At 38.8% G+C, this 12,791-nt stretch overlaps 1 protein-coding gene across 1 annotated transcript; it reads right to left on the reverse strand.

Moving 5' to 3' along the window:
• Positions 1–404: 404 nt before the first annotated feature.
• Positions 405–12,321, reverse strand: LOC128821799 (toll-like receptor 7). Its single transcript, XM_054003124.1, has 2 exons — positions 7,310–12,321; positions 405–3,886 (listed from the first exon to the last, which is right to left on the reverse strand). Exons 1-2 carry the CDS (start codon positions 7,478–7,480, stop codon positions 746–748), a joined length of 3,312 nt encoding a protein of 1,103 aa, XP_053859099.1. The 5' UTR covers positions 7,481–12,321; the 3' UTR covers positions 405–745.
• Positions 12,322–12,791: the final 470 nt, after the last annotated feature.

Genomic DNA, 12,791 nt, shown 5'->3' on the forward strand with positions numbered 1-12,791 from the left:
CTTTGGTTTAACTGATTTTCTCCATCTGCCTTGTGCCTCTCCCTCTGCCCATCTGCTGTCTTCTCCTCCTTGCACCCATGCACAAGGAATCCCTTTATAACTCCTTTTCACCTACAGCCTACAAGATCTTCTGAACTCATACCTCTCTGTTTCAGTCCACACACATCCTTCCAAGGTTCTTCAGATTTGTGTGCTTTTTGACTGTGCAACTGGAAGAGTTCCTATACCAGACCCAAGCCCCTGACATCAGTCCAAACAGAATTCGTTTTTCCCAGTTTCCCCACTCAGACAGAAGTGGTAGACTCAGAAGCTGAAAGCCTAGGATGAAAAGATAAGAAAGCTTTAATTTTCCCAACTCCTAAGATCAAAGAATGAGCTTTTGTAAAGTTATTTCCAGGCACAAATGTGTCACTGATTTATTTTCTTGATTTTCATAAATACAGCAAATAGGGAAACTATACATTTTCATTAAAATCCCATTTATTCCAAGAGTGTCTGAACAGCAGCAACTTGAGGCATGGTCCAAACACTCCATCACTCTGTGTATTTAGCATGTTGACCAAGTGTCAACCCACACTTCACCCAACCATAGGAGATGCTGGAGGCCTATAGTGAACAAAAAGCTGGAAGTGGAGATTTTCTTATCAATGACTTCCAGGGGGTAGTGCATCATTACTTGCTGCACACTAAAAAGTGCTAAGCAAGGTGCATGTGCATCATAACAGTATTGACAGGGAGAGTAGAGCTAAACAGTTTCTTGGAGAAGCTTGTTGTAAGCCAGAGAATTACTGATAGCTATGGCATTTTGCAAGCACTGCCAGAAGTAAGGCTGAGATTGAGGATTAGTTGGCCATTCCAGGACTGAACTTCTGCACAGCCTCTTCCTCAGACGGACATAGCGGGACTTCTGCAAAACCTTCTCAAGAAATATCAAGATAATGACATCCATTTTTTCATCCAGAAGCCGCTGATGAGCCATATAAAATGTTGTCTTGAAGCGGCCGCTTTTAATATACCTGTTGGTCAGCACAAAGATGGTTTTTTTGCTCAGCTGAATGCTCTGGGAAAGGTTGTCAAAGACCGGCTGTCCTGGGAGCCAGTCCCTTCCTTCCAGGCATAAATTGAACTGCCTGGCTTTTTGGTTTTCCAGCCTTTCAACCAGCTCTTGCAGCACCCACTCATTCACAGCTGGATCTTCACTGTCGTAGGCAATAAAGGCATCGTAGCAAGCAGCTGGTGAAGACAAGCGCCGATAGCCCTTCAGCCTGGCAGTGCAGTAATGGTAGCTGTACCACACATCCCAGAAGTAGAGATGGCTCATCACTGTGAACACCATCAAGGCAAGGATGGCTGAAGCTGACAGAGCATACAGGATCAAATACGACGTGTCCAGCTCACAGGTGTACAGATCCAAGAAAACCACGCTCTTTCCTTTATGTGCCCCTGGGCCAGCACAGGTGACGTCAGTGGCCAGAAGAGGAATGGTCACCTGCGTCCGATTGATCCACCAGACAAACCACACAGCCTCACAGTTACACTTAAAAGGATTGCCGTGCAAAAGCAGCATCTGCAGGTTGTTAATGACATTTTCAGGGAAGCTAGATTTCTTAATTATTTCAATCTTGTTTGAGCTGAGGTCTAAGTACCTCAGTTCAAAAGCACCTCTGAGAAAATATTTAGTTAAACGCTGAATGCGATTGTTTCGGAGCATCAGTTCTTGGAGAGATGAAGTGCAATTGGACAGCTCTCGGGGAACGTTAGTCAGAAGGTTATTGCTCAGGTCCAGAGTTACTAGGTTCTTCAGAGAGGGGAGGTTTCCCCAGATGAAACTCTTCAGTCGATTATTTGTTAAGTTGAGGATCTTGAGACCGGGAGGCATTTCTTCAAAAACACCGTGAGGCAAAAAACTGAGTGAGTTGAAGGAAATATCCAGTTCTTCCAAGCTGGTCAGATTCTTGAAGAAGGACAAGTATCTACCATTGCCATCCATCCATAAAGCATCTAAACGATTTCCTCTGAATTCTAAAATTTGAAGAGATTGACTTTCCATTCCTGTATCAATAGTGGAAGAAATGTCATTCTCATTCATCATCAGCTTCCTCAAATGGGCAAGGTTTTTTGTAAAACTAAGCACATGAGTAACACCTTCTGCCAGAAAATAATATTTGTTATTACTCAGATCTAGAATTTCTAAAAATTTTAGTTCTTTGAAAGCAGTTTGGAATAACAAATCAACCCTATTGTTAGAAAAATCCAGATATTTCAATCCAGACAAGTAAGAGAATTCACTTCCATTTAAAGTTTGACTTATTGCATTACCAGACAAGTTGAGACATTTGAGGGAGCTAAGTCCCTGGAAGTCTGAAGGGTTAACAAATAATACATTGTTTCTGCTTAAATCCAGAGTTTTTCCATAGTTAAGGCAATCTTCCTTCACTAAAGATTGGTAGGAAGAAGCCTCTATGTCTTTGGAACGGCAACTTCGCCCATACACATCATACCTGAAATAATGCATCTCTTGTTGTACTTGCCTGTTGTATTGCTCGACTGAAATGCCAGGATTAGAGCAAAATCCATAGAAGTTGCTTTCCCCTGAAGAAGGAGAAATTTTATTCACTGAGAGGTCAATGAACTTAAGAGCTGGGAATTCTTCAAACACTGTCATGTTTGCAACTTTAATAAAATTAGTCCCAAGATCCAACATGGTTAGATTCCTAAGACTGAGCAGCGGCCGTAGATCTTGTGCCCTCAGTTCTTTAAAGACATAACCCTTGAGCCTCAGGGTTTCCAGGTTAGAGAGGGAGGAAAATGTCTTAGAAAGTTTCAAGAAGGGAGAATACACCTTCAGCTCAAAGTTAAAGGACAGATCAAGCTGCACAAGGCTAGGGAGAAATTTCAAGAACTGAGCGTCTCCAATCTCCTTCATGAGGAAATTCTGGGAGAGGTCAAGTTCTTTGAGATTCTTGATGTTTTTAAACCAGCTGCTGGGTATGCTCTGAAGAGAGGTACTGTGAAGCCGCAAAATCCTTAAATTTTCCAAAGAGTCAAAAGCCTTTGAATGTATTTGAATCGAGCTCTTGGGGCAGGGAATGCAAGGATATGGGGCATTATAGCAACGTGGGCAATTGCCACTTAGGTCGAGAATTTCTAGGTTGGGAAGACCACTTAAATCCTGTTCTTGAACCTCTTGAATCATGTTGTTGTAAATATACAGTTCCTTTAAAGTAGATGACAAATTGGGTGGGATTTGTGTTAAGTTGTTGGACTTGACGGATAGTATTGTTAACTTTTTCAGTGCCAGGAAGGCTGTTTCCTCAATTTCAAATGAAACATTGCATGGATTGCGGTAGTAACAGTTCTGTCCAAGATACAATACCTCTATGTTTCCTAGTTCTGAGAAGCTGGCTTTTTGGATAGAAAAGATGTGGTTTGCTTCCAGGCTCAGCAAGGTTAAAGTAGCAGGAAGACCTCGGGGTATTTCTGACAGCTGGTTTGCATCCAAATACAATGACTTCAATCTTGTCAGGGCAGCAAAACTGCCATTCTCAATTTTCAGGGGGCTGGTGCACACATGATCTTTGGGTCCCATTTTGACAGGCACACAGTTGCATCTGAAGTCAATCTCCTGGAGGTTTTCAAGATGATCAAAGGATGTTGAGTAGATGTGGGGAATATGATTAATACTCAGGGTAAGGTTGGTAGCATTTCCAGGGATCCCTCTGGGGACTTCTGTAAGGCGCCGGTCGGTGCAGTCCACTGTCACAGTACCTTCTGAAGATTTAACATCACAGGGTAAAGTTTTGGGAAACCAAGCCTCTGACAGCAGCTTTGGGAATATGTAGAGCAAGATAAATGGCAATGCATTTGACCTCTTTGCACAAGGTACCTAAAACCAAGGAAAAATGGAGGTATTAGTTTAATGCAATGAGAATATTTCACCTATACACTGGGTCAGGCCCACTGTACATCTAAATTCTGGTTCTTGTCTCATACTGACCAGAAATACACGTGCAAGTAGGATTAGAAGTTTCCGAAGGCATATGTTGGTTTTTCCTTCAAATGCTTTTTTATTATCTCCTAGAATTCTAGTATTAATTTAAATACCACTCTCTAAAAAATGAATTATTAAAAAAAAATCTTCTGGAAATGTGACAAAGGGTGAATAAAGTCTCTGTGAACATTCTTTTTTAAGGGATAATAAGAGGTATTAAGCATTCTGCAGATTGCCATTTCATAATAGCATAGATGAGCACAGTTACTTTTTCAAAGGGTATGCAAGATGGATATATATTCACTTAAAAGCTTGTGTAAACTTTCAAAACTTCACTAACAGGTGACTGAGTTCCTAACTCAAATTTAACATTATCATATGTATTCTTCCTCTAGTAAGTGTTAGAATGGGTGTAGAGTTGACCTAAGCCAGTTAGTGTCTTTATTTCTATAAAGTTTAATACGTTTGCATTTTTGCTGCCCAATAAGGGAAGAAGGATGAAAAAACAATGTATCAATGTGAGGTGGGCATATGAAAATCAAAGGCAAGTTTAAAATTGGGTATGTTCCATAAATGACTAATAATCAGACTACATAACCAGAGCCAAAATTCCACAGGCATGTTAAGAAGCTTCTCTGTCTCTCAAGTCTTTGCCGACTTCATAGGTTTGTGTGTATTATGGAAAAAGCTTTCAATATTTCACAACTTACTAGTTACTTCCTCAGCAGCAGTCAATGTCAAGGAAACCCTGGCTGGCAGGCTGTCAGCCTTGGCTTGTGTGGCAGAGGCAGAGGGGCCCTGACCATCTTGTGCCTTGCCTAGGATCTTAACTGCTTGTGTCTGGTGCTGGTCAAGAGTTTTAAAGACAAGATACCCCATGAAAATCAACAGCCTCATTTCTCCCTTGAAAACTCAGTGGTGGAGGCTTGCGTAGCACATAGAGGGCTCTTAAACAATGAGGATTGGTTATGTGTGGCATAATATTGATTAAATGTCAAAATCCAGTTAAGCAGGTGAAAATCGCATGATTAGGTAAAATGTTCAAGATACATGGAAATGTTTTTATCTCTTTAGCTGGGACACAAGAACATACAGAGACCTGCCAAGCAGTCTGTGTGAACCGTGTTGAGTGCTGCCAAAGCTGTGCCTTGCAGGTGACACACGCTCGGAGGTGAAGTGAGGCTTCCTCTTGCACACCTTGTTTATTTTGAGCACTGTGTCCCCTGTAAAAATTGTGTTTCTGTGTTACCTTAGAGAACTATGCTGATCTACCTCTGCATCAGTGTATCTGGAAGAGTGCTCTGGTGACTTGGAGAGCAGCAAATGAGAGAGAAGCCAGATCAAGTCTCACACAGCACTGCACTTCTGCTATCTTGACTCAACATCCAAATAGCATCACTTTGGCAATTCCTTCAGTCATCTTTGGAATTACTGAGCCCCAGTATAGAAGGGAAAATGAAAAAGTCCACTGCAGACCTTGTCTTCAGTGTAACCTGATACAGTGACACAGTGCTACAGTGCTACCACAATTTCTTTGCCTATTCCATGGAAGTGCTATGGTGCTTTCTTCTTTTCTGCATATCCTCTGGGAAAAGACAAGGTAGCTAAATACCATGGCTGGTAGCCATGGCTGTCATTCATACAATTATTCAGGGAAGGCTCATATGGACTAACCAGGCCATGCCTGTGTATTCATATTTTATTATATCCAACTCTAGTGTTTTCATTTGCTAGGTATCAAATTAACCATCATTTAGCTTATTGGAATTCACTTAGGAAACTCACCCAGACAGAGATCACTGGGTAAGAGAGTTCACCAGTGTTTTCAGTACAGTCTAACCAATCCACTTTAGAGCAGGATTAAGTTTTTTGATCTCCTGATGTAGAAAAGCACTTGGATAAAAATGATTAATGAGAATAAACAGAGTAAGTGGGGAGTAAATTTGAAAAAGATAAAAGGCATTAATTTCCTCTCACCACCTGAGCTTTTCAGTAGAACCCTTTTTTCTCCAGTAATGTGGTCAGGGATGTCGGAAGGAGAAGGAAGGACTCTGCCATTGCTATTAAATTATATGGAAAATTGAAGCTCTTTCTTAGAGTGACAAGGGACACTACCAAAGAAAAATCTGGATATATTGTTGAAAAAAAATTGCCTTACTTCATTCTTTCCCAGGGGACACAACATATTATTATACATGTAAAGAATGTTAGGAGACTAATGGAATACCAAAGAACGCCTATGCTACCATGGCCTGTAATGTCCCAGCAGCTGCCTGCCTCCATTTCCTGCATTAGCAGACCAATGGACCCCAGAGTTAGTCTGGTTACCCAAGGCAAGTGCCCATGAAGCACAGCAGCACTGAAATTCAAGATAGAGTGGGAGAGAGGAGAGAGAGGCCTCTCTGCAGGAACTGCTCGGTTTGAAGATCGAGGGAGATCTGCCTGAGTACACACCGAGCAGAGATTAATGGTGCACATTTAGGTGCCTGACATCAAGTGCAGTGAATCAGGTTTGAAAGTCTTCATGAATATGTTTTTGAATATGTTAAGAAAATAATCTTGAGTCTTTTACAATGCTCAGGTTTTGAACTCTCATATACTTCAGTATTTTTAGGAACCTAAGTGTTGTTGCAGAGCCAGCCTAGCTACTACCAACTTTGTGCTTCATTTTTTTGTACGTTCTTCCCTTTCCTGATAATCTTTTTAATGCATTAGCTATTTGAACTGCAAAGAGTTACATCCTGGTGCTGTATCTGGCTATTCACATGTGTAAAACGTTGCGTCCATGATAGTACCAGAACAAACAAAAAGACTTCTAAATAAGAGCAAAAAGCAATGCTGTCTTGTGCAATGTCTTTGCAATGAGAGGCTTGCTTAAAAGTACAGCTAGAGTATGGGAGCTGTTCTTTTCTCAGTAATCTATGCTTGGCTTTACAAGAAGTTTGAAAAGAACTAATCTACTGATCTTAACTGGCATGTGCATAAACTCTTAATGATTTAGGGTATTCTTCAAATATTCAGCAACAGTACAGCTATGTGTTTCTGAAGGAAGGTTTTCTGTAGAGGTTCCACATGTATTTTAGGTTATGACAGGAGGAAAGGGTGGAGAAAAATAAACACCTAAGAACTTACAGCATTTTGATAAGACATCCATTGCTTGTTCTGTAGCACTGCTGTACAGTAAGTATTAATGCAAATTAATACTTTACTTTCTGGTCATGATGCACTGCAATTTCTAACCATAACAGTAAACCGTACCATTTAGAAAACAGAAAAGCAGAATATGTTCTTGAAAGTCTTCTACAACAGTTCCACTCAAAGATACCTAAGAGCAATTTTAAAATGAAAGTTTGACATACCATTTTCTGTGTGCTTCCAGGTCTGGCAGATTTGATGCTGGAAGAGACTATAAAACACAGCAGAAGAAAACAGCATCAAAGTGATTTCCAGTAGTTCAGCTGAGGTGCAGAAGAGAATGTAACATGACATAACTCACTCACAACAACAGCAGAAATCACTACTCCATCACTATTTTTCACCTCGATTGCAACTTGAGAAATAATTGAATGTGAAACAACTGCTGCAACCTACTTCCTCAAACATTTGCACTTTAAACAACAGCACCTCATCTACTGCTCCACCCCCACAGAAATAAATGAGTACTCCTGTTTTTCCCCCTTTAAACAAATTCTTACGTTACTCATACATCTATGTGCTTTTATTCTTATATCCTGCAATTTGCTCTCTTCTATGCTACTTTTGAATAGAGTTTTCATTTCAAACTGTGTTTTAGGTAGATACAATACCACATCATAAAAACTATAAGACCTACTCATAAAAAGGTTAACATCCAAGCCATGAGGAATTCCAAAGGACATTTGTGAAATACTTGGCCACAAAGTTTAAGCTCAATTAGCAAGGAGAAAAATGTGTTATATAAGCATGTCAGTCACTTCAGACTAAACTAAGATCTGAAGAAGCTCAAGTTCCTCCTTTCCCCCACCCCCTCTGTTTAGTGTAAGCTGCATGAAAAGAGAGAGGGAAGTTGGTTATTGATGTTAACAATAGTTCAGTTTTGTAATTTTAGTCATTATTATTATTTAGATTCACTCCTGATGAAAATAGCTTCAAGAACAGGGACAGTTCTAAGTTGAATACTTTATGGAAGAAATGTCTATTAAGTGAATGGGATTCTGGGGAAGGGAAACAAACCCAAGGAGGAAAAAAGGATAGTGGCAAGGGCACAGGAAATGGCATACAGCAAGGTCAAAACTGTGTGGGAGAGTGTAGAAGGGCCCAAGCTTAAAACTACATGGATAGACTTATGCTGATGACAATCCAGCATTTCACAGAACATGGTTTCTTTCAGACAGTTTCATGCTTACAAGCCTCCATGCTCACCAGAACAGATTTTTACGATGTTTATTAGGTGGATTCAGTGGGATTTTTTCATACCTTCCTTCTCCACATATTTTTCTTTACATTTGAAATTGCAATTTATAATTTCTCTGACTATGGTGGAGCTGAGAAATTAATTTCAGGTGATAGGAACCTGAAGAATAAACAGGGAAAGAATTTGTAATCATACTTTCAAATTGCCTGTGTCTGGGTCATATAGACATAAACAGGGAAGTTATACAGCATCACTGCCATTTCAATCAAGGCCTAAAAAAGGGCTTATTAATTCCCAAATATATTAATTCAGAACTATATTTTTCACCTTTGTGCCTGAATACTAGAAGTACTACAATGCAGAATGATTCTTCTTCTCTTTACTGATAACTGGATTTTGCTTTTCAAAAAACACTGAGGTTTTCATTGGGTGCTACCATAACTAATGCAAAAATCTTACTAAAATCCTGCTGTTTGTTGAAAGACCATTCAAGAAATTTCTGGTAGGAGGAAAACCTTCACTCTTCACTCGCAAACACTACACTAGCTACTTGGCTCTGGATATTTCACTGTGTATGTCACAACAAAGGAAAGATAGCTTCTACTCTATAATAGCTTATATTATTGACCCTATAGCAAAGATAATGTGCTTAACTAATTATGAAAGAAGATAATGATTTGACACAAGCTGGACTGTGTACGCTGATTTCTTCAACTACCCAGCCATGTCCCTGCCATGCGACACCAGAACATGAGAGGCTCAGTATCTACTTGTTTTGGTTGCAAGTGGGTTTCTTAATCAGTGTCCAATCACCCGAACCAGTAATTTTTTACAGGTGCACAGGGTCTTTGGAAATCTTCCTTGCAGTCTAAACCCACAAACTTCAGATATTTTAATATCTAGGCAGACACTCAGAATTTTATTTTGAAATAAAGCTGATTCTTCTTTATATTAGAAACTTGCTGTTACCCATGTAAGAGCACAAGAGTTTCAATTCTGTACAGAGTGAAACTGCAGGTTTAGCTAAACATTAATAGAAATGCAGAGCATGCTTTTGCTGCTTTTTTTTTTTCCACTGAACCTATGAAATGTGGGAAGCAAAATACAGCAATAATTCCCTTCAAAAGGGGTGGCAGTAAATGCACTACAGTTCAGAACTCCAGAATATAGTTTGATTTTTGAAGGCACAGGGAGTTACTGGTTTTACTGATGTTAAAAGTTCAGTTTCCTTCAGAAGTTGCACAAAATCTCTTGCCTCCTCTGAAACACAAAATAAACAAAACCCCAAAAAAGTACTTCCTACTACATCACGTGTTAGGGGAGGACCCACTGGTAAGAGCAAATGTATATTGGTGCTGCTGTGAGTAAAGAATGTAATTTAAAATAAACCAGGAACCTGCAATTGCTTTAGTCCGTCATCTATGAATTTCGTCATCAGTTGGCTTGTAATCACATTGGTGAATTCACAATTCCTTTTTTCCCCCTTTGTCTTCTAAAAGAAAATTTAAAGCAACTTGCTTTAACTTATTTATCAAAATCAGGATTCATCTGTGTTCATCTTAAATCTGGGTAGTTTATTCACAGCCCTAAGGTCTTCCAGCAATGCCTTTTCTCTAAAGTGCTGACCCTCGTTTCAAGAATGAGGATACAACCCCAGTGTATCATTCAGTTACATTCAGTGTAACATTGCATAATTTACCCATGAAATTATTCAAGAAAAGCAGTTATCTTGCTCAGTCTTTGAAATACATAAATTGACTCTTCAAACTGATGCAGACAGATGTACAAAAAGAACCAAAAAGAGAAATGGATAGCAAAATTGGGGAAATGATAACAAAATCACTTGCAGATGCCTTAAAGCTTCTGTATGTATGATCTGTGTATGTAATGTAAGGTCCTTGCTGAAAGCCATTGCAAAAATGTATTTGCAGGCACTAAAACTAACCAAAACAATAAACAGAAGAGAGCATTGGAGGAGACTGGCCTATAGCAAGGGCAAAGGAAGCACTCAGGGCCATGGTGAGCATGGGTCTAAAGACCAAATAGAAATTAACCTGGCTACTGCAGAAAAAGAGAATAAAGTATGCCTATAAAAGCATTAATAACCAAAAAAGGGCTAAGTAGAATCTTTATCTCAGTTCTGGTTTGGGCCCTTCAGTACAAGAAAGACATTGAGGTTTCACTCCCCACAGTCCAATACCTCAGCACCAGACTCCAAGCATTTGACATTTAAAACCCCTGGGAGTCTATGACAAGAGCTTCCAGCAAAGCTGCAAACATCAGATACTCTTACCAAGAGAGCCAAAAATGTGTACTTGCACTAGGGCAGCGGAAGTCAATATAAAGTTTATGTACAAATATGAGCTAAATCCTTCAACTTCTGCAATGCAATGTTTTTTTGTTTGTGTTTGTTTTTGGGGGTTTTGTTTGTTTGGTTGGTTTTTTATCTAAAAGGAATGCTGCCGACAGAGGAATGTTTCCCTCCAGGCTGAACTGACAGATCTTCAGACCAGAATCCAGGCATGGACCAGAGAGCATAGAGAATTAAATACTAAACTCCTCACTATTTTCTATTCCCATGGCTTTAAATTCTGTCAAAACAGAGGCAGTTTTCACAGAGCTGTTGGAAGTCACCTGTAACTCTCCAAAAGTATTTTGGGTGCACAAGCTGCAGCAGAAACAGTAAGATTAGTTCTGCAATTTTACTTCTGCTCTTTCCCCATCTCATCCTGTTAAATGCAGTTGAGTAGGTTTGCTTCCAACAATCTGATTCATAAAGCAACTCAATTGATATAGTGCATTAATTGTATTGTATGCCTTTTGTGTAGTTTTTGGGTGTAAACTGGGTATAATTACGTGGCCCCAGACTTGGGGTCTAACAACCTAGTTACAAAATAATGTGATTATGTGATATTGCATTTAAGAAATTTCTTTACCAAATACTGTAAATTCATTTCCACTGTTGTAACATAATTCTGAAAATTCAGCTCTAATGAGGAACTTCTCTGAGAATAAGCAGCTGACCTGAATTCTCACCACAAGAGTTTATATACTCTATTTCTGTATTAATCACTGAAAGCAGTACAAGTGAAATTCTACTTTACTTACTTTCATGGAGAAAAAAAGAATTTCACAGAAGCAATAGAAAATTACTGGGAAAAAAAATAAAGACTAATTAGATTTATTCTCAGAGAAGGAAAAAAAATCATTTCTGAAGACTGTCTTAACTGGAATGGAAAAATTCACTTTATAATACACCATTGTATTATTATAAATTTATCTCCAAATAAGCAAGATTGGATGAAATAAGGGTTTTTTTTATGTAGCACTAAAGCAAGGAAGCATGTATGGCAATGCTTTTGTAATTAAAAACTGCAATTTTGGGTAGGAAACTTGAGTTCCTGTGATCTAGGTGCAGGGATAGTATTTTAATACCCATTACCCTTCTAATAGAAAGACTGAAAACAGTTCCTAATAGGCTTCAAAGACCTAATTACAAAATTACAATTTTGAGTCCCAACCCCCCGCCCTGTTACAGTCCATTACTGACTGCATTATCCATATTTAACCGTAAGCTGTCCTATAACATAACAGGAAAAGTTTTCTTCATAATGATTAATTCTCTAATGGTAAAACATTCAAGATTAGTTACTGTACCCTAGTTCACTCACTGCATGGTCAAGTATTGTGGTATTTTGTAATAAGAATTTGGAGATGATCCATTGACTGTGCAGTTTGAAATGCCCTGTACTTTCAGATACTTTTCAACCATGGTACAAGGCCAGTCTGTCTAAGTGTGTTTAATTTTCTGTTTGGACTTGGCACAATAAATCTTTACAATATTAACAGGAAAGATTTTATAAAATTATTCCTAATCAGGGAATGTCCAAAACTATTGAAAATAGAAAAAATGAAATTTATACCAAACTGCTCACAATTAAAGCTTGGTCATTGTTTAGACAAGTGATATTGATAATACTGGGAATACCAAAACATCTGTCTTACAAGATGGCAACTTTACAGAATAGATGTTAAACAAACAATTTAATGTGATGAGAGATTTACAAAAGAAAACAACAGCCCCAAATATCTTGTGGGGAAAAAAGTGAACATTAAGTGTATCAAACAGGTCATATACTATGTATCTGTCAACAGTGCTTCAAAATTAACATGACCTTTACATATTGTGAGGGCTTACAAAATACTGTTCATGGTACTCAAACATAAACAAAAACCCACAGATGTTTGCCCAACAGATTAATAGATACAAGAAACTCAGGTCTGTAGCATTTAGCATAACACAGAGAATGATCTTGCACATATACATCCCGTTAAGTTCTGTGAACAGTTTGCAGTTCTGTATAGAAAAATGGATCTGACACAGCAGTTAGCCAAATGTGAGAACAG

Source organism: Vidua macroura, chromosome 2, assembly GCF_024509145.1.
Source record: "Vidua macroura isolate BioBank_ID:100142 chromosome 2, ASM2450914v1, whole genome shotgun sequence".
Classification (NCBI taxonomy): Eukaryota; Metazoa; Chordata; class Aves; order Passeriformes; family Viduidae; genus Vidua; species Vidua macroura.